Source organism: Globicephala melas, chromosome 6 (assembly GCF_963455315.2).
Source record: "Globicephala melas chromosome 6, mGloMel1.2, whole genome shotgun sequence".
NCBI classification, from domain to species: Eukaryota; Metazoa; Chordata; class Mammalia; order Artiodactyla; family Delphinidae; genus Globicephala; species Globicephala melas.
This window is the reverse complement of record NC_083319.1, coordinates 53,835,003-53,862,718: the sequence shown is the minus strand read 5'-3', so window position 1 is coordinate 53,862,718 and position 27,716 is coordinate 53,835,003. Positions and strand designations below refer to the sequence as shown.

The 27,716-nt window shown below is 39.3% G+C and overlaps 1 protein-coding gene across 1 annotated transcript in view; it reads left to right on the top strand.

Annotated features, from left to right (window-relative positions):
* Positions 1-27,716, top strand: part of LOC115863918 (histone-arginine methyltransferase CARM1-like) — a 268,372-nt gene that overhangs the window by 100,598 nt on the left and 140,058 nt on the right. The window contains exon 2 of the mRNA XM_030877185.2: positions 733-858. Within this exon, the coding sequence (XP_030733045.2) occupies positions 733-858 (126 nt within the window). The remainder of the gene's footprint in view (positions 1-732; positions 859-27,716) is intronic.

Sequence of the window (27,716 nt, the reverse complement as noted above, 5' to 3'; positions counted from 1 at the left end):
ATTGAAGTTCCAATGTTAGTAAACATCAAAGATGAAAGCAAAACTGCAAGTTTCATTGCTCTTTCTACCATACTACAGCTGCCCAAGGTGAAGGCCCTGTCTAACCTGTAAAGAGAGGAATTGAGAGTTAGTTCCCAATTATCTATAGGTGAATCTAATGAGACCACAGCCACTTACCACGGGTTCTGCTTGCAGAATGAATCTCCCTCTTTATCCTGCTTGCACATTGTGGTAGGAAGAACGTGCGTTGGAGTCGAATACCTGGGTTTGAATTCCAGTTCTGCCACTTATTAGCATATCGAACCTAAACTCTTTTCCTAGTATTCACGTAGGAACACTGGCAGTGATGGTACATAGAGTGAAGATTTGTTGTGATATCTTGGGCACATAGTAGGTGCTCAAGAATCACCCAGAAAACCATGACCTGATCTCTCCTAGGATGGTGTCAAGAGGTACAAAATGATTTGGGGAATAAAGGGTTATAGGGAATGGAACGATAGACACAAAAGCAAGAGACAAGAGTCAGTTTTGAGCCCTTTGTTCAGCCATATGCGAAGAATTATTTTTTTCACCGTGGTTACATTCATCCTCATGTTCACTTATGTCCCAGGAGGCATTATATTAAGGAGATAGAAATGGGGAGCCTTGAAAACGGAAATGCAGGAATGGCTGAACCTTTTTATAGTCCTCAAAATGGACTTTCCTAATCCTTCTCTTTCCCACCTTTTATAGCTGATGGTGTCTGTATCTTCAGATGCTCACTCAACAGAGACACTGAATATTGCTGTGTGGGGAAGGAGTCCATCTTGATTTTTCTGGGCTACCACAGTGCTTTGCTGAAGTTTGAGTCTCATGCTGGTAAGTTTTGTGTCTTTTCCAAGCCCCTGGCTTTTCCAAAGGCAAATCTCCTGGTTGGTTGACTTTCGGCACCGTGTTTCCTGATGCGAGTTGCCATCCATTGATAGAATGATTTAAAACTGGTTCTGGTGCTTAACTTGATGTGGTGGCTAGAGAACAGTCAGCCTTCCCTAGACCGTGAGAACTTTTGTGTTCTCATACCCCGCCCCCCAACCCTGCTTTGGTTCTCCTTCATCCAAAGCTGCAGGAAAGGACACCAAGGATTGTCCAGATCTTCACCACTGTTGTTGATTCTCCTGTGAAGTTTGCCGAAATGTGATTTTCAGTTTGAGCGTCAATGATTTCATCCTGTTTTTGTCTTTGAATCACTTGCTGAGCATTTTTAGACTCTGGACAACAAATGTCTAGCAATAGGGAGGTAAATTAAAGTATAACTAGAAGTATTTTAAGAAAAGACTCAAAGGCACTCTGAAAGATTTCTGGCTGCTGGTGGGTGGGGCTGGGTCATGAGGCTGCTGGCTGTAGGATCCGGGGGGTCCCAAAGCTGGTGTCGACCTGCTGGTGGGTGAGGCTGAGGCCCAGGGGGCCCCAGAGCTAGTGCTGGCTCATTGCTGGGGGGGAACCAGGTGACTGGCTGCAGTGCCCTGTGAGTCTGGAGGCTAGTGCTGGCCTGCTGGTGGGCAGGCTAAATCCTGGTATGGCAGGCTGCAGGGCTTCAGTGGTCCTGGGGCTGGTGTCTGCCTGCTGCTAGGTGGGGCTGGGGCCCAGGGGAACCCAGGACTGGTATCCACCCAATGGTGGGTAAGACCAGGTCCTGGGCCTACTGCTGGCTCATGCCGGCTCACTGGTAGACAGAGCTGGGTCCCAGTGTCTCTGGCTGTAGGGCCCTGGGGGTCCCAGGGCTGGTGCTAGCGCACTGGTATGTGGAGCCAGCCCTGGGTCCTGGCCTCTCTGATGGACAGGGGCAGCTGTGGGCTCAGGGGGTCTTAAGGCCATGGGCCTGCTGGTGGGTGAGCCGTGTTCACCTGGCTAGTTGCTTGGCCTGAGGCATCCCAGTACTGAGGCTGAAAGGCTGGTAGGCAGGGCCACGTCCCAGCACTAATAAGCTAGAGGGAGGATTCCAGAATGGCGCTTACCAGCACCAGTGCCCATGTGGTACAGTGAGCTCCCCAAATGGCTGCCACCAGTGTCTGTGTCCCCAGGGTAAGCTCCATTTGCCTCCTGCCTCTCTGGGATGCTCTCCAAGATCAGTGGGTGGGTCTAAACCAGGCTCCTTTCAAATTACCGCTTCTGCCTTGGGTCCCAGAGTGTGTGAGATTTTGTGTGCACCCTTGGAGAGCAGAGTCTTGTTTCCCACAGCTTTTTGGAACTCCCGAAAGTAAGCCCCACTGGCCTTCAAAGCCAAATGTTCTAGGGGCTCATCTTCCTGGTGTGGGACCCCCCAGGTTGGGAAGCCCATTGTGGGGCTCAGGCCACTCCCTCCTTGGGGAGAACCTCTGCAATGTAATTATCTCCCCGTTTGTGGGTCACCCACCTGGGGGTGTGGGTCTTGACTGTACGACATCTCCATCCCTCCTACCATCTTGTTGTGGTTCCTTCTTTATATCTTTAGCTGTAGAAGATCACCATTTCCATTTGGCTATGATGAATATTCTTTTACCGTATACATTTTCTCGTTCCTGTTGGATCAGTATCTAGGAGTAAAATTGCTGGGGCATAGAATAACTGTATGCTTAGTTTTATAAGAAATAGCCAGAATTTTTTCCAAAGTAGTCGTACCGTTTTACACTCCCACCAATAATGTGTGAGAGTTCTGATTGCTCCACATCTTTGCCAGCATTTGGTCGTTCAGTCTTTTAAGTTGTTTTTTCATTCTGGTGGGTGTGTATCTGGTGGGGTGTATCTCATTGTGGTTTTAATTTACATTTTCCTGATACCTAATGATGTTAAGCAGTTTTTCACATGATTATGAATTAAAATCATTTGCTTGTTACTAACTGGTTGTTTATCTATGGAATTGTTCTTTATATATCCAGGATACCAGATATGTATCACATATGTAATTAATGGGTGTTATCTTCTAGTCTATAGCTTGCTCATTTATTTCCCTAATGATATGTTGAGAAGAAGTTTTAAATTTTGATGAATGCCAGTTTATCCTTCTATTTTATATTTCCTTTCATTAGTTTTATAACTTCAGATTTTATATTTTAGGTATACAGTCAACCTTAATCATTTTTTATTTGGTGTAAGGTATTTAGCCAAAGATTATTTTTAGACTATATGGATATCCATTTATTCTAGCCCTGTTTGTTGAAAAGACTTTTGCAAGTTAAATGATTGTATATAGACTTGGTCTATTTCAGAGCTCTCCGTTCTGTTCTCTTGATTATCTTTGTGCCAGTATCACGTTGTCTGGATCACCTTTAAAGTAACACTTGAAGTCCATTTAAGTTTGTTCTCCTTTATCAAGATTGTTCTAGGTATTTTTGGTCCTTTGCATTTACATATACATTTTATAATTAAGTTGTCAATTTCTACAAAAGTGCTTGGTCTGATTGTGATTGAGATTGATCAGTTTGGTGAGAATTGTCATTTTAACAATATTAATTGAATTTTATCTGATTTGTAAACTAACAAGTTAGGTTGCCGCTATTCCATGAATGCTGACAGAAGACATTAAGACTCCTGGTGCAGAGGTAAAAGACGATTTTAGACTCTCAGGAAAAGAGCAGCAGCCAAAGTGTGAGCATATTTTCTCTGAGTTCTTTAAGCCCCAAATCCTCCAGACAGATGTGGAGGATAAGATGGGTGCCTGCACATGCAGTGGGATGCATTACAGGAGAGAAACACCGAGCTTGGGGAACTTCTGTTTAATAGCAAGCAGTAACCAGGCTTGCTCTTTGTTCCAGAGGAAGATATTACTTCATACCTCAGGGTTGCTTGCTGCATACACCACCCTGAGAAAGAGCCCAGGTAGAGAGTGCTGAAAGCCTGGCATTCATGGCCTACCCAGTAAGGCATATTTGAGTCCCATCTAGAGACCCATGGACAAATTTATTAAAATAAATAAAGAAAGAAATGCTACACATTTATTTTTTTAAAAAGAAATACTACAAATTTATTAAAGAAAAAAAATGCTACAGGGCTTCCCTAGTGGCGCAGTGGTTAAGAGTCCGCCTGCCGATGCAGGGGACATGGGTTCGTGCCCCGGTCCAGGAAGATCCCACATGCCGCGGAGCGGCTGGGCCCGTGAGCCATGGCCGCTGAGCCTGCGCGTCCGGAGCCTGTGCTCTGCAACGGGAGAGGCCACAGTAGTGAGAGGCCCGCGTACTGCAAAAAAAAAAAAAAAAAAGCTACAAATTTATTTTTAAAAAAATTTTAAAAAGAGAGACCCATGGAGGAGTATTTCCCAGAACTTTTTCTTCGTAAGGAGGAGGGAGATTTTCTCATTTATAAACTCCAGAGAACGATAGTACAGAAAACTTCATTCCTAGGTCAAATCAAATCAGACACAAACACATATTTTCCAAGAAAGACATTCATGGACAAGGCATTTTAGAATTTCTTCTACAGGGCTTCCCTGGTGGCTCAGTTGTTGGGAGTCCGCCTGCCGATGCGTGGGGCACGGGTTCGTGCCCTGGTCCGGGGGGATCCCGTGTGCCGCGGAGTGGCTGGGCCTGTGAGCCATGGCCGCTGAGCCTGCGCGTCCGGAGCCTGTGCTCAGCGGCGGGAGAGGCCACAGCAGTGAGATGCCCGCGTACAGAAAAAAAAAAAAAAAAGGAAAGAAAAAAAATAGAATTTCTTCTACAGCTAAGAAAAATAATATCAGTAGTACAGGATGTTCCACAGGCAACCCTCTTAAGAGTTCAGTAGAGATAGGCCCCTAGTCTTGGTAAAATGTAGACCTAAGTTATAGATAAGTAGGTGCTTTAGTCATTTAAGATATCTCCAAAACTGTAGACAGACAATACCAAATGAGGATGAATACCAACCTCTCAGTACTTTTCATTTGTTAGAGGGGACTAGACATCCAATAGACAGAAATAATTCAGATAGGCTTGAGACAGAAATAAAGCTAGATATCCAGATAGCAATGAACAACAAATAATTTAGAAGCAGACTCAGTGAGTACAAATTACTACCTTAGCACAGTTAGACTCGCCCCAGTAGCCAAGAAAGATAGGCCTGAACCCAAGGAGCTTGTAGGGTGCATTTCTCAGGCAAGCTCTGATAGGTAAGTCTGTGTGAGCATCTTAGTAGGACCTCCATGTTAAAATTCAAACAAGAACAACTTAATAAACATTTTTGGAGTACTGAGGGGGAGTTTTATCTTTAATAATAAAATAAGTATGAGGAAGTCCTGCTTTCACAAGAACTGGCTCCCAGATACAGAGAGAAGGCTGTATTTGTAGGTCAGATATGACAGCCTGCAATTCCTTGTGTGTGTGTGACTTTTTAATTTTATTTGTAATTGTGGTAAAATATGTATAATTTTAAATGTACCATCTTAACGCATTTTAAGAGTACAATTCAGTGGCATTAAGTACAATCACATTGTCGTACAACTCTCACCATCCATCTCCAAACTCTTTTCATCTTGCAAAACTGAAACTCTTCACCCATTAAATAACAACTCCCCATTCCCTGCCTCCCCACCAGCCCTGGCAACCACCATTCTACTTTCTGTTTCTGTGACTTTGACTACTCTAGGGTACCTTATAGAAACTATAGTACCTGTACTCTTGTGACTGACTTATTTCACTTTGCGTAATGTCCTCATGTTTTATCCATGTTATCACATGTGTCAGAATTTCTTTCCTTTTTAAGGCTGAAAAATATTTCATTCTGTGCATATAGCACACCCTGTCTATCCATTCATCCATCAATGGACACTTGGGTTGCTTCCACTTTTTGGCCCCCATGAACAATACTGCTGTGGACATGGGTATGAGACTTTTTTGATGGGTGAAATCTATATTGGTTTTGGCTCTGTAGAGGTGCCAAGGAATGAAGAGGATATAATTTTCACATGAAAGTGTGCGTCATTAATTTCTTCCTTGCATCATTAATTTCTGCACAACATCATTAACTTATGTTACACAATTAAGAATTTGTTTTTCTCTGATTAACTTGAGGTTTATCTTTCTCTGGCAAATTTTTTCTTCAAAGTGCAAATTTTACTGTTATTCCTGGTAATAACATGTATAAAACACAAAGCATTTAAAAATATCTGTTGTCTCAGTTCAGTCCAGCAAATATTTACTGATCACCATCCATATCCCAGGTGGGCTGCTCTGGATGAAAAACACAGCCTCGGACTCTGAGAGATCTTAAGGTTGGAGGAGGCAACAGATTCACGAGCAAGCAATATGAGAAGCTCTGAACGAGTCTCTTAAGTGCTGTGGGGACATTAGTCAGGGCACCTACCTCAGCCTTGAGGGTCGAGGAAGGCTTCTCAGGAAGGGGACTGTTTAAACACGGCAAGAATGGGGTTTAGAAGAGCACATTGGGCAACAAGATTAGGGAGGATATAGAGTGAGAAAAAACAAAGACCTAAAGAGACACCTTAAGGAACCACCGACATTTATGGGCAGAGAATAGGAAGTGTGGAAATGAGACTGAAAGCAGCAGCCAGAAAGGCAGGAGAAAACCAAGTGAGAGTAGTACTGTGGAAGTCAACAGCACACTTAAGAAAGGAGCAAGGTTATCCAGATGTTACAGAGAGATGGAGTAGGAAAAGACGTAAAGGTGTGCGCTGGATTAAACAGCAGGGTCTTTGATGAGCTTGGCTAGGGAAGTTTCATTCGCAAAATTTAGTACAAGATTAGTGCACTGAATCAGATCCGTTGATTTCTGGGTGAGGGCTACATACCAAAGACAATCATTTTCCTCCTCTCTCCCGACACCTCAGTAAAATAACAGACACAGCAAGAGTGAAGAGAATGAAGGAAGGACCGTCAGGAAATGCAAGTTCAACAAATTCCTAGAAGATGGGTGATCAGAGAGAAGAAGGAGCAGCTCAGAATCTATGAGTGGGTGCTGCCATAAAAGAGAACCCCAGGGGCTCCAGACTCAATCAGACAGTAATATGGAGGCTAGCAGTGAGGACGGGGGAGCCAGATGGGATTAACTAAATGTCTCTCTACCTGATGATGCTATCAGCAGGCTCTCTACAGCCTCTCTCCTCCTTCCTTCATCCCCATGCAGAAAGTGCGACAGGCATTTTACTTCCAGGGAAAAACCAGAGGACACCTGTAAAGAGACTGAAAAAAATGGGAAGAATTTCACTGCTAGTATATGTGCTTCTACTTCACAGAAAAGCTGTCCTTCATTCTAGCATTTGTAGCCCCCTTGCACCCCCATCCCAAAGGGGTGCAGGCAGGTACCCTTCCTGCTCATCCTAAAACATGACATAGCAATTGCTATTACATATATACAACTTACTGGCAACCATTCTCTTTGTGGGTGAGACCTAGAGGAAAATGAGACTTTCTTAAAAAGTTAAATATGCATTATCCTATGACCCAACAAATCCATGCCAAGATATTTACCCAAGAGAAGGAAAAACGTTATGTATGCCAAAAGACCTGTCCAGGAATTTTTACAGCAGCTTTATTACCATAGCCAAAATCTGGAAACAACTCAGATAGCTGTTCGTTAGCATGTGGATGGACAAACTATGCCATATATATACAATGGAGGGCTACTTATTAATAAAAAGAAATGAATGACTGGTGAACTCAACTACATAGATCAATCTCAAAAGTTTTAAATCGAGCGATATAAACCAGGTATGTAAGAGTCCATATCGTATAATTCCACTTATATAAAATTTTAGAACAGGCATAGTTAATCTATAGTTGCAGAAAGTTGATCAGTGATTGTCTGGGGCTGGGAGTTAGGGGGAGCTTGACTGTAAAAGAGCATGGGGGAATTTTTTTTTTCCCATTTGACTTTATAGTATGTGCATTTGTTTATTTATTTTTATTGAAATATAGTTGACATGTTAGTTTCAGGTATACTACACTGTGATTTGACGTTTGCTTACATTATGAAATGATTACCACGATAAGTCTAGTAACCATCTGTCACCATACAAAGTTACTACAACATTGTTGGGAGTTCCTTGGCAGTCCAGTGGTTAGGACTCAGGCACTTCCACTGCCTTGGCCCAGGTTCAGTCCCTAGTCGGGGAACTAAGATCCTGCAAGCCGTGAGGCGTGGCCAGAAAAAAAAAAGTTACTATATTATTGTTGACTATATTCCTTATGCTGTACATTATATCCCTGTGGCATTTTTCTTTTTCCCTTTTCTTTTTAAAAAATTTGTATTGGAGTATAGTTGATTTAAAATGTTGTTAGTTTCTGCTGTACAGCAAAGTGAGTCAGTTGTACATATACATATGTCTATTCTTTAGATTCTTTCCCCATATAGATCATTACAGAGTATTGAGAAGAGTTCCCTCTGTAGGTCCTTATTAGTTATCTGTTTTATATGTAGTAGTGTGTATAGTTTTATATGTAGTAGTGTGTATATGTCAATCCCAATCCCCCAATTTATACTTCCCCCCTCCCCCCCACCTGGTAACCTGGTAATAAGTTTGTTTTCTACACCTGTGACTCTATCACTGGAGGTTATATCTCTTAATCCTCTTCCCCTGTTTCACCCCACCTCCCACCTGCCTCCCATCTGACAACCATTCATTTGTTCTCTGTATCTGCGAGTCTGTTTTCATTTTTTGTCTGTTCATTTGTTTTGTTTCTTAGATTCCACATATAAGTGAGATCATTATGGTATTTGTCTTTCTCCAACTGACTTATTTCACTTAGCTAATACCCTCTAAATCCATCCATGTTGTCACAATTGCAAGATTTCTTTTTTTATGGCTGAGTAATATTCCAGTGTATATATATACTGCATCTTCTTTATCCATTTCATGCATCAATGCACACTTAGCTGCTTCCATTTCTTGGCTACTGTAGATAATGCTGCACTAAACATTGGTGTGCATGTACCTTTTTGAATTAGTGTTTTTGTTTTCGTGGAGTAAATACACAGAAGTGAAACTGCTGAATCAGATGACAGTCCTATCTTTAATTTTTTGAGGAAACTCCACACTATTTTCCACAATGGCTATAACAATTTACAGTTCCACCAACAGTGCACATGGGTTCCCTTTTCTCCACATCCTCTCCAATACTTGTTATTTATTCCTTTTTGACAATAGCTATCCTGACAGGTGTGAGGTGATATTTCATTGTGGTTTTGAGTTACATTTCCCTGATGATTAGTGATGTTGAGCATCTTGTCATGTGTCTGTTGGCCATCTGTATGCCTTTTTTGGAAAAATGTCTATTCAGATCCTCTGTCCATTTTTACTCAGGTTGTTTGTTTGATGTTGAGTTGTATGAGGTCTTCGTACAGTTTGGATATTAGCCCCTTATCATATATATCATTTGAAAATATCTTCTCCCATTTGGTAGGCTGCCTTTTGTTTTGTTGATAGTCTCCTTTGCTGGGCAAAAGCTTTTTAATTTGATATAGTCCCATTTGTTTATTCTTGCTCTTGTTTCTCTTGCCTAAAGAAACACATCAAAAATATATATATATTGCTAAGCTGTCAGAGAGAGTACTGCTTGTGTTTTCTTCTAGGACTTTTATGGTTTCAGATCTTACATTTAAGCCTTTAATCCATTTTGAATTTATTTTTGTATATGGTGTAAGAAAGTAGTCCAGTTTTATCCTTTTACATTTAGCTGTTCAGTTTTCCCACCATCATTTATGGAAGAGGCTGTCTTTCTCCATTGTAAATTCTTGCCTCCCCTGTCATATAATATTTGATCATATAAATGTGGGTTCATTTCTGGGCTCTCTATTCCATTGACTATGTGTTTGTTTTTGTGTCACTGTAGCTTTTATCCCTATAACTCTGTAGTATAGTTTGTTCTTCTTCCTCAAGATTGCTTTGGCTATTCAGGGTCTTTTATGTTTCCATACAAATTTAAAAATTATTTGCTTTAGTTCTGTGAAAAATGCCACTGGTATTTTGACAGGGATTACTCTGAATCTGTGGATTGCCTTTGGTCATTTTAACAATATTAATTCTTCCAAGCCATGAGCATGGTGTATCTTTCCATTTGCTTGTGTAATCTTCAGTTTCTTTCATTAGTGTCTTATAGTTTTGAGAGTACAAGTCTTTAACCTCTTTAGTTAGATTTATTCCTAGGTATTTTATTATTTAATGCAATTGAATATGGGATTGCATTTTTAATTTCTCTTTCTGATAGTTTGTTATTAGAGTATAGACATGCAGTAGATTTCTGTATATTAATTTTGTATCTTGCAACTTTACTGAATACATTCATTAGTTGTAATAGTTTTTTGGTGGCATCTTCAGGATTTTCACTATGTAGTATCATGTCTTCTGTGAACAATGATAGTTTTACCTTTTCTTTTCCAGTTCATATTCCTTTTCTTTTTCTTATCTGATTGTGATGGCTACGATTTCCAATACTATGTTGAATAAAAGTGGAGAGAGTGGGCATCCTTGTCTTGTTCCTGATTTTAGAAAAAATGCTTTCAGCTTTTCACCACTGAGTATGATGTTGGCTGTGGGTTTGTCACATATGGTCTTTATTACGTTGAGGTATTTTCCCTTTGTATCCACTTTGTTGAGAGTTTTTATCATAAATGGAAGTTGAATTTTGTTAAAAGCTTTTTCTGTATCTATTGAGACGACTGTATGATTTTTATTTTTCAGTTTGTTAATGTGGTGTAGCATGTTGATTGAATTGCAGATATTGAACCATCCTTGAATCCCTAGGATAAATTCCACTTGACTGTAGTGTGTGATCCTTTTAATGTATTATTGAATTTGGTTTGCTAATATTTTGTCAAGGATTTTGCATCTATGTTAGTCAGTGATAATTGGCTTATAATTTTCTTGTTTGTGGTGTCTTTGTCTGGTTTCAGTATCATGGTAATACTGGCCTCATAGAATGAGTTCAGAAGCATTTATTCCTCTTTAATTTTTTGAGTTTAATAGAGAAGGATAAGTGTTAAGTCTTCTTTAAATGTCTGTAGAGCATACCTGTGAAGCTGTTTGGTCCTGGACTTTTGTTTGTTGAGAGTTTTTAAATTACTGATTCAGTTTCATTACTGGTCATCAGTCTGTTCATATTTTCTATTTCTTCCTGATTCAGTTTTGGCAGATTGTTCATTTCTAGGAATTTATCCATTTCTTGCGGTTGTTCATTTTACTGGTGTATAATTGTTTTTGTTTGTTTGTTTGTTTGTTTTTGCGGTACGCGGGCCTCTCACTGTTGTGGCCTCTCCCGTTGTGGAGCACAGGCTCCGGATGCGCAGGCTCAGCGGCCATGGCTCACGGGCCCAGCTGCTCCGCAGCATGTGGGATCTTCCCGGACCGGGCACGAACCCGCATCCCCTGCATCAGCAGGCGGCCTCTCAACCACTGCGCCACCAGGGAAGCCCTTGTATAATTGTTTGACAGTCTGCAGTTCTGATTGAGTTATGGTTGAGTCAGTTTTAAGAAAACAAGAAATTCCTATCTTTGGTAATGAAAATCAGGATGTGGCTTATCTCAGCATGTGAATGTTTTATAATTTTTTGGTAGTTTATGGATTTCAGTAATTCAAGGCTTTAATAAATGGAAATTTTTTTCTGGGCTATGTGATCAGCATAACCAAGTTAAGAGCAAAATGTTATTTTAACTTTTTATACTATAAACGTTAAACCTATTATCTAATGTACTGTCCACTTGAAGGATTTAATTGGTCATCTTACTGATGAGGAAACTGAGATTCAGAGAATATCGGTCATTTTCTTAAGGTAATATGACTAATAATTACTGATCAAGGATTTAAATCTAGAGTTACCTACTCCAACACCACAGTGCATCCTTCTGTAATGACACATTTAGTTTTAAGAAAGAAAGAAACCAGTGAAAAGAATAAGGTGCAATTGCACAGCAAGAAGACTGAATGGAAAACCTTTCTTTTAATGTGTACTCACTTAGAGCACTTAATGCTCAAGGAAACCATACTGGAAAACTATAGATAGAATTCACATTTCTGTGATATCCATGTTTCAAGCTTATGGTACTGTTCAGAGTTGGTACCAAAAGTCTTAGCAGGCCTGGGAACTTCATGTTTAGGGACTCTCAAAGTTGAGGCTGCCTTCATTTTCTGGTTGAAACTTATCTTTGAACCTTTAAATTGCAGTGAAATGGAAATTTTGAGATTTCAATAGACAAAGTGTAAAGAACTTGGGATGTATTTTATTCTCTATCGCATCCAATGGCCAAGCAGTTGCCATGTACTACCACACTACTTCTGTCCCTCTACCTGAAGGATATAATCTTAAATAGCTTGGATAGTCATAAGGCCCAGAACCAACATGGCTCACTTAGTACTGGGGGCGCTGATCCTACACCAAGGTCCCTGTCATCATTCTGTTGACTTAGGTGACAAATAGAGAGAGTATACTAATCCTTTCCATTACATTTCTTGAGACAGAGACTTTGGGCTCAGTAATTTAGAGTACTAAGATACTTCTTAATCTGTTTATACCAATAAAAAAGCAGGGAAAAAAGTTTCTAAATAAGAAGCCCTTTGGATAGGACTAATTCTCGTATAATGAATTCTTAGTTGGTTCAGTGTGTAACCTGTACTTTAGGAATGAGCACCAAGACCTGGGCTCACCATGCTTTAGAGCACTGGCTATAATTTATTAGTCTCATTCCTCTGTAAGAAGGAAAAATAATTGATAACAGGAGTTTCTGACTTGAGGATTTTGCCAAGGATGCCTCATGACATCTTCCTAATTCTGGAGTTCATGTGTCTCTTGATCTCTGCTGAAAGTGAATCCCAGCACCAAAAGGACTGCAAATGCATATGTTTGCAAATTGGTGGTCGTCCATGGATTAATTGAATAGTAGCTTTCAAACTCAGTGAAAGTCCCTGGGGAGTTGGCTGCCTGATTTTTCTGGCCCTGGAAACGGAGCAAGCCAAGCAGCTGACCCCTCATTCTGGATCTGTCAGGGCAGGTCGTGATGCAGGCTGGAACCTACAGCTGCAGGAAGGTAGTGGCAAGTGAGGAACAAGCTGGCTGTGACTCGGAGGGTCCCATGTGGCAGTGGGATATTGATTGTCATTTGTCAGCCTGGGTGTTGACAGAGGACCGTCTATTGGTGTCACTGCCCATCAGATACGATCGCTGAATTTTTGAGATGTGCTCTGCTGTTCTGGAGTAAGAGGATGTGGCATTTGAAATGTGAGGGTGCTATTTTATATTTAGAAGTGAGTGAACAGCTGCCAATTATCTGTAACTTGGGTAAGAAAGAAAATCCAGCTTTACTGGGGAGTTGCCCTGTCTTGATAATTAGGTGGAACCACTAAGAAAGAAATGAGCAAATATTCAGATGTCTGTGTGAGGAATATTTCTTCCCTCCCTCCTTTCCTTCTTCAAAATTGTGACTCAAGTGATCTGCAAGCCTGATTTGGTTACATATTAAATAATCGCCAGTGATCTCAAAGACTACGGTGAAATCCAGTGCATTTAAATTCATTTAGAAGCAGTGGGGATATTTAATAATGACAGGTGTCAACAGAGAAAAAAACATTCTCATTAAATGGACTTAAGATGATTACCGTGAAGCATTGACTGTGCATGTACTAGATATGTGCAAGATTTACTCCCTGTTCATTCATTCATTCCACAAATATTGAGAGTGTATGTGCCAAGCACTTATTTATGTGCTAAATATACAGTGCTGAATAAATAAAAGTCCTTGCAATCATATAGCTGACATTTTAAGAGGACACAGACAATTAGTAAATGGACATATATAGTGGGTTGTGTGTGATAAGCCCTGAAAAGAAAAATAAATCAGGGAAAGAGGCAGAGAATAGGAATTAAGTGTGTTTACTGTTTTGTCAGTAGCGGGAAAGCTTCACTGATAAGACATCTGTCTTTTGAGTAGAGAGCTGTAGCAGAGGGGAGGAGCCTTGTGTGTGCCTGGGCTAAGGGTGGTCGAGACAGGCGAACAGAGCTGCAAAGACCTTGAGGCAGAGAATGCTTGCAGAATGGCACTAAGAACAGAGGGACTAGATCAAATGGGAGAAGGAGAGTGGTGAGATCAGAGAACGAGAGGCCAGATTAGGTGAGACATGGGAGGATTTTGAGGGAGATTGAAAGTATCTGAGGGCATGAAGCAGAGGCCCAGCATTGCCTGAACATTATGTATGTACTTTTTAATATACTTTTTACAACTATGTATTTATACTTTTTCTTATTGTAATTCTCACAGCATCCCTGTGAAGTTGGTATATTATTACTTATTCCCATTTTTACACAAAGACACTAAGGCTCATAGATATGAAGGAAGTTGCCCAAGTGACAAAGAGAAAATGTAAGGCTCTGTTCTTTCAACAGCTTCCTATCTGCCCCTGCACTCTTCATGGGTTGATGTTTAATATAGAAAACTCATGTCATTAATTGGGATGATAATAGAAACATGGAAAAGCCCACTCTTATCAACATTCCACTAAGTGAGAAAAAGAAATAAAGACACAGGTGAACCTTATTCTGGGAATTATGAATCTTGGAGAAGTTTCATTATCTTTTTTTGTTTTGAAAAAATTTCCAACTTACGGAGAAGTTGCATAAACATAACAGAGAACTTCTGAATACCCTTTGAACAGGTTCATTAATTTACAATATTTTTTCATATTATATCCATCTCTGTATATGTCTGTACATATCTATAAACACATATTATTATATTCCTGAACCATTGGAGAGTAATTTGCACATGTCATACTTCTTTACTCTTTAGTGTTTCACGAGGTATAGCCTACAAATAAGAATATTCTCTTACGTGACCACAGTAGAATTACCAAATTCAGGAATTTAACATCTATTCAATATTTATATTTAATCTACCATCCATAACCCACTTTAAAAAATTGTCCCAATAATGTTTTTGCATCTCTTTTCCCTCTCTAGTTCTGGATCTGGTCCAGGATCATGCATTGCATTTAGTTGTCTTGTCTCTTTAGACTACCTTAATTTGGAACAGTTCCTCAACCTTTTCTTTCATGATATTGTGTTATTCGGAGAATAGAGACCAGTTATTTTATAGAATATTCCCCAATTTGAGTTTTTCTTATGTTTCCTCATGGAAAGATTCAGGTTATGCGTCCCTAGTCAGAAAACTACCTAACTGCTCTTGTGTCCTTCTCAGGATTTCACATCAGGGAGCATTGAGGTCTATCTACCCCTTGTTGATAATAGAAATTTTGATCACCAGGTCAAGATGTTTTTCAGTTTCTCCACTATAAAGTTACTATGCTTTCCCTGTTAGATGTAACTAATAAGCAACCTGTGTGAAGGCACTTTGAAATCACACAAATATCCTGTTCTTCATCAAGCAGCCCATTTATTATCCATTGCTTTGGAAAGACAGTTGACTTTTTTTTTTTTTTATATGTAAGCGCGATTCTGCAATCTTGCTAAGTCACTTAGTTCTTGTAGGTTTCTTGTGTAGATTACTAGGATTTTCTGCATAAATGATTATATCTTCTTGGATTAGGGACAGTTTTACTTCTTGCTTTCCTATCTGTATTTTTTTTAAACTTCTTTTTCGTGCTTATTGCACCAGCTAGGACCTCTAGTACAGTGTTGCCTAGAAGAAATGAGAATGGAAATCCTTACCTTGTTCATGTGTCTCAGGGAAAGCATTCACTTTTCACCATTAGCAGTAGTTCTTTTTTGTAGATGTCTTTTATCAGGTTGAAGAAAGTCCATTCTACTCCTAATTTGCTAATAGTTTCTATCTTGAATTGTCTTGTGAAATGCTGTTTCTGAATCTATGATGATTGCATCATTTTTATATTTAGCCTATTAATATCATGAATTACATTTATTGATTTGTGAATGTTAAAACAACCTTGAATTTCTGAGTTAAACATCATTGTTGTGATGTATGATCCTTTCTATATATTGCTAAACTAGATTTGCTAGAATTTTATAAATAATTTTTGTGTCTGTGTTCCATAGGTATTGCTTTCTTTATGTTTTTGTTTGATTTGTGTATCAGAGTAGTACTGGTCTTATAAAATTGGGGCAGGCTCCCTAATCTGTAAACTCTTTGTGTAGAATTTGGCATTGCTTCTTCCTCAAATGTTTGTTAGAATTAACAACTGAAGCCAAATGGACCTTGAGTTATCTTTGGGAGAAGATTGTTAACTACAAAGTCAATTTATTAAATATATATATAGGTCTATTTAATGTGTTTACTGTTTATTGAATGAGCTGTAATAGTTTATGTCTTTTATGGAATTTGTTCATTTCATCCAGGTTGTCAAATTAGTTGCCATTAAGTTGTTCATAATATTCCTTTATCTCGGTATCATCTGTAATGATGTCCTTTCTCTCATTTTTTATATTGGAAATAGGTTATTTTCCTCGATTAGTCTAGCTAGAGGTTTATCAACTTTACTGATACTTTTCATGAAACAGCTGTTTGTTTCATTCATTTTCTCTGTTTTGTCCATTTTCTATCTTATTGATTCCTGCTCTTTATTTTCTTCCTCTGATTACTTTGATTCTCTGATTACTCTTCTCTAACTTCTTAAGGTAGATGCCTAGATCATTTATTTCATTCCATTCTTTTTTTTCAATATACACACTTAATGCTCTACATTTCTTTCTACACATTGTCCTAGCTTTATTCAATAAATTTGGGTATGTTCTGTTTTCCTTGCCATACAGTTCAAAATAATTTGTATTGTTATTTGTTTTTTGTCCTATAGGTTTCTTTTTTGATCTATGGATTATTTGGAAGTATATTGTTAAATTCCCAAACACTTGGACATTTTCCCAGTAGCTTTCTATATTCTACTTGGATTCTTTTGTGGTCTGAGAACATGGTTTATATGATATCAGTGGTTTCAGATTTGTTGGAGTTTGTTTTCAGGTCTACAGTATTGTCCATCTTGGTGAATTTTCCACGTGCACTTGAAAATAAAATGTGTTTTGTTATTTTTGGGTGGACTGTTCTCTAAATATCAGTTAAGTCAAGTCAATTTATCTTTTATGATACTTGGTCTACTTATTTATTAATTACATAGAGAGGAAAGTTGGAATGACCAACTGTAACTGGATTTGTTGTACGTTATAGTTGTTTATGCCCCTTTGCTATATTAAAGTTGATATTCTATTGAGTATATGTGAGATTATGCTTCAGATAGTGACTCAAGAAAGCAAAAATTAAAGACTCCAAGTTTCTAGGAGCTATTTTTCAATTTTTTTCTCTTATGAGGAAAACTCATACTTCACTTAAACTCAGCTGGAGCATGGCTGCTCCATGCTCTCTGCTCTCAGTATTTATTACATATTCACTGGCCCGTTTCCTGCTGAACATGTGCACAAAAATATCTGCATACTACTGATATGTTTATGGATGAAATGACATTATGTCTGGGTTTTGCTTTAAAATGTCCAGCTAAGAAAACAAAAAATACATGACTGTAGAAATGAATTAAGATTTACAAAATCTTAGTACATTTTGAATCTTAATGATAGAAATCTTTACATTAATCTATGTATTTTATGTACTTTTGAAAAGTTTCATAATCAAAGTAAAAATCATATGTTAATAAGTCTATAAAAATATGATTGGTTGGGGGGGCGCCTTCAAGATGGTGGAGAAGTAAGACATGGAGATCACCTTCCTCCACACAGATACATCAGAAATATATCTACATGTGGAACAACCCCTACAGAACACCTACTTAATGCTGGCAGAAGACCTCAGACCTCCCAAAAGGCAAGAAGCTCCCCACGTACCTGGGTAGGGAAAAAGAAGAAAAAAAACACAGAGACAAAAGAATAGGAACAGGACATGCACCTCTGGGAGGGAGCTGTGAAGGAGGAAAGGTTTCCACATACTAGGAAGCCCCTTCACTGGCAGAAACGGGTAAGCTTCGGAGCCACAGAGGAGAGCACAGCAACAGGGGTGCAGAGGGCAAAACGGAGAGATTCCGGCACAGAGGACCAGTGCCGACCAGCACGCACCAGCCCCAGAGGATTGTCTGCTCACCTGCCAGGGCGGGGTGGGGCTGGGAGCTGAGACTTGGGCTTCAGAGGTCAGATCCCCGGGAGAGGACTGTGGTTGGCTGCGTGAACACAGCCTGAAGGGGACTAGTGTGCCAAAGCTAGCCCAGAGGGAGTCCGGGAAACAGTCTGGACCTGCCTAAGAGGCAAGAGACCATTGTTTCCTGGTGCGCGAGGAGAGGGGATTAAGAGTGCAGCCTAAACGAGCTCCAGAGACAAGCACAAGCCGCAGCTATCAGTGCAGGCCCCAGAGACAGGCATGAAACGCTAAGGCTGCTCCTGCAGCCACCAAGAAACCTGTGTGGAAGCACAGGTCACTGTCCACACCTCACCTCCTGGGAACCTGTGCAGCCCGCCACTGCCAGGGTCCCGTGTTCCAGGGACAACTTCCCCAGGAGAACACACGATGTGCCTCAGACTGGTGCAATGTCATGTTGGCCTCTGCCGCCGCAGGCTCGCCCCACATTCCATACCCCTCCCTCCCCCTGGCCTTAGTGAGCCAGAGCCCCCTAATCAGCTGCTACTTTAACCCCATCCTGTTTGGGTGAAGAACAGATGCCCTCAGGTGACCTACACGGAGAGGCAGGACCAAATCCAAAGCTGAACCCCGGGAGCTGTGCGAGCAAAGAAGAGAAAGGGAAATCGCTCAAGCAGCCTCAGGAGCAGCCGATTAAATCTCCACAATCAACTTGATGTACCCTGCATGTGTGGAATAGCTGAATAGACATTGAATCATCCCACAGTTGAGGCGGTGGACTTCGGCAGCAACTGTAGACTTGGGGTTTGCTTTCTCCATCTAATTTGTTTCTGGTTTTATGTTTATCTTAGTTTAGTATTTAGAGATTACTATCATTAGATTTCTTTATTGATTTGGTTGCTCTCTTCCTTTTTTTATTTTATATATTTTTTCCTTTTTCTCTTTTTGTGAGTGTGTATGTGTATGCCTCCTGTGTGATTTTGTCTGTATAGCTTTTGCCATTTGTCCTAGGGTTGTGACTGCCTGGTTTTTTTGTTTGTTTGTTCTGTTTTTTTTTTTTTTTAGTAGTTTTTAACGCTTTTATCATTGGTGGATTTGATTTTTGGTTTGGTTGCTCTCTTCTTTCTTCCACTCTTATTAGTTTAATTTTTTTATTTTTAATAGTTTTATTCTATTTTAATAACTTTATTTTATGTATTTACCCTTCCTTTCTCCCTCCCTCCCTCCCTTCCTTCCTCTCCCTTTTCTTCTGAGCCATGTGGCTGACAGGGTCTTGGTTCTCTGGCCCATCTCAGGCCTGAGCCTCTAAGGTGGGAGAGTCGAGTTCAGGACATTGGTCCACCAGACACCTCCTGGCCCCACCTACTATCAAACAGCAAAAGTTCTCCCAGAGTTCTCCATCTCAACACTAAGACCCAGCTTCGCTCAATGACCAGCAGGCTACAATGCTGGGCACCCTATGCCAAACAACTAGCAAGACAGGAACATGACCCTACCCATTAGCAGAGAGGCTGCCTAAAATCATAATAAGGTCACAGACACCGCAAAACACACCACCAGACATGGACCTGCCCACCAGAAAGGCAAGATCCAGCCTCATGCACCAGAATACAGGCACTAGTCCCCTCTACCAGGAAGCCTACACAACCCACTGAACAACCTTACCCACTGGGAGCAGACACCAAAAACAACAGGAATTATGGACCTGCAGCCTGCGAAATGGAGACCTGCAGCACAATAAGTTAAGCAAAATGAGAAGACAGAGAAAAACACAGCAGATGAAGGAGCAAGGTAAAAACCCACCAGACCAAACACATGAAGAGGAAATAGGCAGTCTACTGAAAAAGAATTCAGAATAATGATAGTAAAGATGATCCAAAATCTTAGAATGGAGAAAATACAAGAAATGTTTAACAAGGACCTAGAAAAACAAAGAGCAAACAAGCAATGATGAACAACACAATAAATGAAATTAAAAATTCTCTAGAAGGAATCAATAGCAGAATAACTGAGGCAAAAGAACGGATAAGTGACCTGGAAGATAAAATAGTGGAAATAACTACTGCAGTCCAGAATAAAGAAAAAAGAATGAAAAGAATTGTGGACAATCTCAGAGACCTCTGGGACAACATTAAACACACCAACATTCAAATTATAGGGGTCCCAGAGAAGAAGAGAAAAAGAAAGTGACTGAGAAAATATTTGAACAGATTATGGTTGAAAACTTCCCTAATACGGGTAAGGAAATAGTCAGTCAAGTCCAGGAAGCGCAGAGAATCCCATACAGGATAAATCCAAGGAGAAACACACCAAGACACATATTAATCAAACTATCAAAAATTAAACACAAAGAAAAAATATTAAAAGCAGCAAGGGAAAAGCAACAAGTAACATACATAGGAATCCCCATAAGGTTAACAGCTGACCTTGCAGCAGAAACTCTGCAAGCCAGAAGGGAGTGGCAGGACATGTTTAAAGTGATGAAAGGGAAAAACCTACAACCAAGATTACCCATCAAGGATCTCATTCAGAGTCCAACAAGAAATTAAAACCTTTACAGACAAGCAGAAGCTGAGAGAATTCAGCACCATCAAACCAGCTCTAAAACAAATGCTAAAGGAACTTCTTTAGCCAGGAAACACAAGAGAAGGAAAAGACCTACAATAACAAACCCAAAACAATTAAGAAAATGGTAACAGGAACATACGTATCGATGACTACCTTAAATGTAAATGGATTAAATGCTCCAACCAAAAGGCATAGACTGGCTGAATGGATGCAAAAACAAGACCTGTACATATGCTGTCTACAAGAGACCCACTTCAGACCTAGGGACACATACAGACTGAAAGTGAGGGGATGGAAAAAGATATTCCATGCAAATGGAAATCAAAAGAAAGTGGGAGTAGCAATTCTCATATCAGACAAAATAGACTTTAAAGACTATTACAAGAGGCAGAGAAGGACACTACATAATGATCAAGGGATGAATCCAAGAAGAAGATAAAACAATTGTAAATATTTATGCACCCAACATAGGAGCACCTCATTACATAAGGCAGATGGCTAATAGCCATAAAAGGGGAAATCGACAGTAACACAATCAGAGTAGGGGACTTTAACACCCCACTTTCACCAATGGACAGATCATCCAAAATGAAAATAAATAAGGAAACACAAGCTTTAAATGATACATTAAACAAGATGGACGTAATTGGTATCTATAGGACATTCCATCCAAAAACAGCAGATTACACTTGCTTTTCAAGGGCTCTTGGAAAATTCTCCAGGATAGATCATATCTTGAGTCACAGATCAAGCCTTGGTAAGTTTAAGAAAATTGAAATCATATCGAGTATCTTTTGTGACCACAACGCTATAAGACTAGATATCAGTTACAGGAAAAACATCTGTAAAAAATACAAACACATGGAGGCTAAACAATATGTTACTAAATAACCAAGAGATTACTGAAGAAATCAAAGAGGAAATCAAAAAATTCCTAGAAACAAAGGACAATGAAAACGTGACAACCCAAAACCTATGGGATGCAGCAAAAGCAGTTCTAAGAGGTAAATTTATACCAATACAATCCTACCTCAAGAAATAAGAAACATCTCAAATAAACAACCTAACCTTACACCTAGGCAATTAGAGAAAGAAGACCAAAAAAAAACCCCAAAGTTAGCAGAAGGAAAAAAATCATAAAGGTCAGATCAGAAATAAATGAAAGAGAAATGAAGGAAATGATAGCAAAGATCAATAAAACTAAAAGCTGGTTCTTTGTGAAGATAAACAAAATTTATAAACCATTAGCTAGACTCATCAAGATTAAAAGGGAGAAGACTCAAATCAATAGAATTAGAAGTGAAAAAGGAGAAGTAACAACTGACACTGCAGAAGTACGAAAGATCATGAGAGATTACTGCAAGCAACCCTATGCCAATAAAATGAACAACCTAAAAGAAATGGACAAATTCTTAGAAAAGCACAACCTTCTGAGACTGAATCAGGAAGAAATAGAAAATATAAACAGACCAGTCACAAGCACTGAAGTTGAAACTGTGATTAAAAATCTTCCAACAAACAAAAGCCCAGGACCAGATGGCTTCACAGGCAAATTCTATCGAACATTTAGAGAAGTGCTAACATGTATCCTTCTCAAACTCTTTCAAAATATAGCAGAGGGAGGAACACTCCCAAACTCATTCTACGAGGCCACCATCACCCTGATACCAAAACCAGACAAAGATGTCACAAGAAAGAAAACTACAGGCCAATATCACTGATGAACATAGATGCAAAAATCCTTCACAAAATACTAGCAAACAGAATCCTATAGCACATTAAAAGGATCATACACCATGATCAAGTGGGCTTTAGCCCAGGAATGCAAGGATTCTTCAATATACGCAAATCAATGTGATAAATCATATTAACAAACTGAAGGAGAAAAACCATATGACCATTTCAACAGATGCAGAAAAAGCTTTTGACAAAATTGAACACCCATTTATGATAAAAACCCTGCAGAAAGTAGGCATAGAGGGAACTTACCTCAACATAATAAAGGCCTTATATGACAGACCCACAGCCAACATCGTTCTCAATGGTGAAAAACTGAAACCATTTCCACTAAGATCAGGAACAAGAGAAGGTTGCCCACTCTCACCACTCTTATTCAACATAGTTTTGGAAGTTTTAGCCACAGCAATCACAGAAAAAAAGAAATAAAAGGATTCCAAATCGGAAAAGAAGAAGTAAAGCTGTCACTGTTTGCAGATGACGTGATACTATACCTAGAGAATCCTAAAGATGCTACCAGAAAACTACTAGAGCTAATCCATGATTTTGGTAAAGTAGCAGGATACAATATTAATGCACAGAAATCTCTTGAATTCCTATACACTAATGATGAAAAATCTGGAAGAGAAATTAAGGAAATACTCCATTTACCATTGCAACATAAAGAATAGAATACCAAGGAATAAACCTACCTAAGGAGACAAAAGACCTGTAGGCAGAAAACTATAAGACATTAATGAAAGAAGTTAAGATGATACAGACAGATGGAGAGATATACCATGTTCTTGGATTGGAAGAATCAACATTGTGAAAATGACTATACTACCCAAAGCAATCTACAGATTCAATGCAATCCCTATGAAACTACCAATGGCATTTTTCAGAGAACTAGAACAAAAATTTTCACAATATGTATGGAAACACAAAAGGCCCCAAATAGCCAAAGCAATCTCGAGAAAGAAAAATGGAGCTGGAGGAATCAGGCTCCCTGACTTCAGACTCTACTACAAAGCTACAGTAATCAAGACAGTATAGTACTGGCACAAAAACAGAAATATAGATCAATGGAGCAGGATAGAAAGCCCAGAGATAAGCCCACGCACGTATGGTCACCTTATTTTTGATAAAGGAGGCAAGAATATAAAATGGAGAAAAGACAGCCTCCTCAATAAGTGGTGCTGGGAAAACTGCACAGCTACATGTAAAAGAATGAAATTAGAACACTCTCTAACACCATACACAAAAATAAACTCAAAATGGATTAAAGACCTAAATGTAAAACCAGACACTATAATACTCTTAGAGGAAAACATAGGCAGAACACTCTATGACATATATCACAGCAAGATCCTTTTTGACCCACCTCCTAGAGAAATGGATACTAAAACAAAAATAAACAAAGGGGACCTAATGAAACTTAAAACTTTTGCACAGCAAAGGAAACTATAAACAACATGAAAAGACAGCCCTCAGAATGGGAGAAAATATTTGCAAACGAAGCAACTGACAAAGGATTAATCTCCAAAGTATACAAGTAGCTCATGCAGCTCAATATCAAAAAAACAAACAACCCAATCCAAAACTGGGCAGAAGACCTAAATAGACATTTCTCCAAAGAAGATATACAGATTGCCAACAAACACATGAAAGGATGCCCAACATCACTAATCATTAGAGAAATGCAAATCAAAACTACAATGAGGTATCACCTCAGACTGGTCAGAATTGCCATCATCAAAAATCTATAAACAATAAATGCTGGAGAGGGTGTGGAGAAAAGGCAACCCTCTTGCACTGTTGGTGGGAATGTAAATTGATGCAGCCACTACAGAGAACAGTATGGAGGTTCCTCAAAAAACTGAAAATAGAACTACCATACAACCCAGCAATCCCACTACTGAGCATATACCCTGAGAAAACCATAATTCAAAAAGAGCCATGTACCACAATGTTTATTGCAACTCTGTTTACAATAGGCAGGACATGGAAGCAACCTAAGCGTCCATTGACAGGTGAATGGATAAAGAAGATGTGGCACATATATACAATGGAATATTCCTCAGCCATAAAAAAACGAAATTGAGTTACTGGCAGTGAGGTGGATGGACCTAGAGACTGTCATACAGAGTGAAGTAAGTCAGAAAGAGAAAACCAAATACCATATGCTAACACGTATATATGGAATCTAAAAAAAAAAAAAAAAAAGGTTCTGAAGGACCTAGGGGCAGGACAGGAATAAAGATACAGACATAGAGAATGTACTTGAGGACACGGCGGGGGAGAAGGGTAAGCCGGGACGAAGTGAGAGAGTGGCATGGATATATATACACTACCAAACGTAAAATAGATAGCTAGTGGGAAGCAGCCGCATAGCATGGGGAGATCAGCTCAGTGCTTTGTGACCACCTAGAGGGGTGGGATAGGGAGGGTTGGAGGGAGATGCAAGAGGGAGGAGATACGGCGATGTATGTATATGTATAGCTGATTCACTTTGTTATACAACAGAAACTAACACTCCATTATACTCCTATAAAGACGCCATTATACTCCTATAAAGACGTTAGAAAGAAAATGTGTTGTTACAACATAAACAAAATATATATATATATGATTTGGGGCATCAAGAGCTACAGACATTTTTCCCGGAAACAAATCTCATTTACCTATATGTTTATCTACCTGCTGGTCATCCGAGGTGTATTGATCAAGAGTTTTCAAGCTGCATTGAAATGAGCTCTTCAAATTACAGTAGCAATTGCAGGAAGGTGTGTGACTGAGCAGTAGAACTTGAGAATCTTTATAATTTGGGCTTTGTTGAATTTGGCTAATAGTTTTTGGCAAAACAGAACAAGGTTATTTAATATAGGATAGTCTGGGCTGAGCATTACTCTTTGCAGTCTTCCTTAGTGCCATCTCCCCATCCTTCCTTAAAGTGCTTTTAAATGGTTTCGCTGTCTTGGGAGTGTCAGAGGAACTATGTCATAAAATAGGTTAACAGAAAAGAAAATATTTAAGTGTGTTTTAAATATTTAAATTTATTTATTCATTAAAAAATGGTTAATGCACTGTGGTGGTGGTGATGTGGGGAAATATGCATTTTCCTGTATTCCTGTGGAGTGTAAATTATAACAGTTTGTATAGAGGGCAATTTGGTGATATATTTCAAAACTAAAATGGGCCCATCTTTTGATCTCACTTCTAGGAATTTAATTTACAAATATACTCATAAATGGGAGAAATGAAATTTAAGAAAATACTTAGATTAACTCATTATTTTTAATATCAAAATACTGAAAACAACCAAAATGTTCATCATTAGACCGTTGGTGATTTGGAATACCATATAGCTGTCTAAAAGCTAAAACCTCCGCATACTTAGGAAAAAAACCCTTCTAGATATACTGTTAAATTAAAAGTTTTTAAATGGGAGGCATTATTTATATCACCTATGATTCAATGAAAATAATATTTATTTGGTGTTTAAAACCCTCAACCATTCCGGCACTGCGCGGGGTGTTAGGGATATAATATTCCCTTTCATTGATTTTCTATTTGCTGAGCAATTTGTTACCAGGCAAGTGTCTCCCCCAACCCTCCCACCTTCTCTTTGTAAGAGAAGACTCCCTGTGGTTCCCAGGTAAGATAGCGATGTCCCAAAAGCAATTTAGTTCATGTCATCTTAAGCTATTTTAGTGTATCCTTCTGGAGTCATGGGGCATAAAGGAAGAGATAGTATGCTGTATTAAACTCATCTCAAGGAAGGGGAATCATTATAAAAAATTTGTTGATGAGACAACATGTTAGTTTGCTCATTAAAAGGACTACCAGATCTCCTGGGATGTATAGTCAATGGTGGTGTTACATCAATCAGAATGGAGTTAAAATCTGCTTGTGGTGGTTTGAAATTCAGAAATCATTTCTGTACCAAAGTAACTTGCTGAAGCCATAGGTTCAGGCCAGTCTTCAAATTTCACGGTATACCTGAGGCTTAGTATTCAAACTCTATAAACAGGTAGTGTTATAGAGTATAACGTCCGTATTCAGCAGCAAGAATAATTACATGCGTAAAGGTTTCTCTGAGGAAAGAATTTAAGATGCCACCATCTTCTCCAGTAGTTCACATGCTAATGAAACATATTCCTGGAAACTCACAGATACAATAATGGTCTAACATGACATTGCATATCACACAAATGTGTGGATAAAGTGGTGCTTCCAGGATTCCCAGAACAAGGAGCTAGAGCAGCCTTTTGCCTAGGAACGCCTATAGCTCTTTGGTAACATCTTGGTCACCCCCTTTCCCTATGCTGGTTCCAGAAATTGGCTAACCTTTTTGGTTTCTACCATCCACACCTATAGATATTCGTAGGGTTTAAGGATTCTCTTCCCATCAACCTAAAGGTCTCCTTTTTCTCTCTCTCCTTTTTATCTTTTCAATTCTTACAGAACTACTTTGAGCAGAGTTTTTCCGCAGTGGCACCATTGACCTTTTAGTCTGGATAATTCTTGGTGGGGGTGGTGAATGGAGATGTCCTGTGCACCGTGAAATGCTTAGCGGCGTCCCTGGCCTCTAAGCAGCATGGCCCTCCCTAGTTGTGACAACCAGCTGTCTTCAGACTTTGCCAGATGTTCCTTGCGGGGAACAAAATCACACTTGGTTGAGAAACAGTAACTTGGAAACCTCTTGAAAATTCTGTGGGTTTGATTGCTGAAAATAAGGAGGAAAATTAAGGTTCAACAAATAAGCTGCATTTCTATTCCTTTTTTTTTTTCTTTCTTTTCATCACTGATTTGACCAAGAACTACAGTTTGCAAATGTAGTTCTTGGTCAAATCAAGAACAGTTCTCTGATCACCAGAGAAATGAATTTCCCAGAAGATAAATTACATTGAGCCTACAAAGTGATTTTGTTTTTAAATTAAGCTTTAAGGCGTTTAGATTAGGTCTGTACTCTACCCTCCAGATTCTTGACAGTCACCACTATCTAAAGATGTACACACTTGGCCTGCTTTACTTATTTCCATAACCTGTTCTGAATCATGAAGGATTTGAGTGTGCCAGTCCTTTCTAGGGTAGACTATGGAGGAGAAGGCAAGGACTAACGTGTATTCTTCAAGCGTACTTTAAAGCCACCATAGTCCACATAACACTTTATCCAAACTAGAAAAAAAAAAAAGCCCCATTCTTAAGATAGTTTTTCTCTCATCTGCCAGAAGGTTATCTGTATACTGATATTGTCAGAAAAAAATACAGTTGCCTGCCATTTGCTAAAGAATTGTAATAAATAAGTCTGCAATGCTTTTGGTAAATAGTGTAGCCCCGGGGTTGGGCATTGCACACCCTGTAAAACCACACATGGGGGTCTTACATATTTAAATTATGTAAGGTCTGTATTCCATAGGGAAACTTTGATTTAGGCTTTCCTGGGAATTTCATT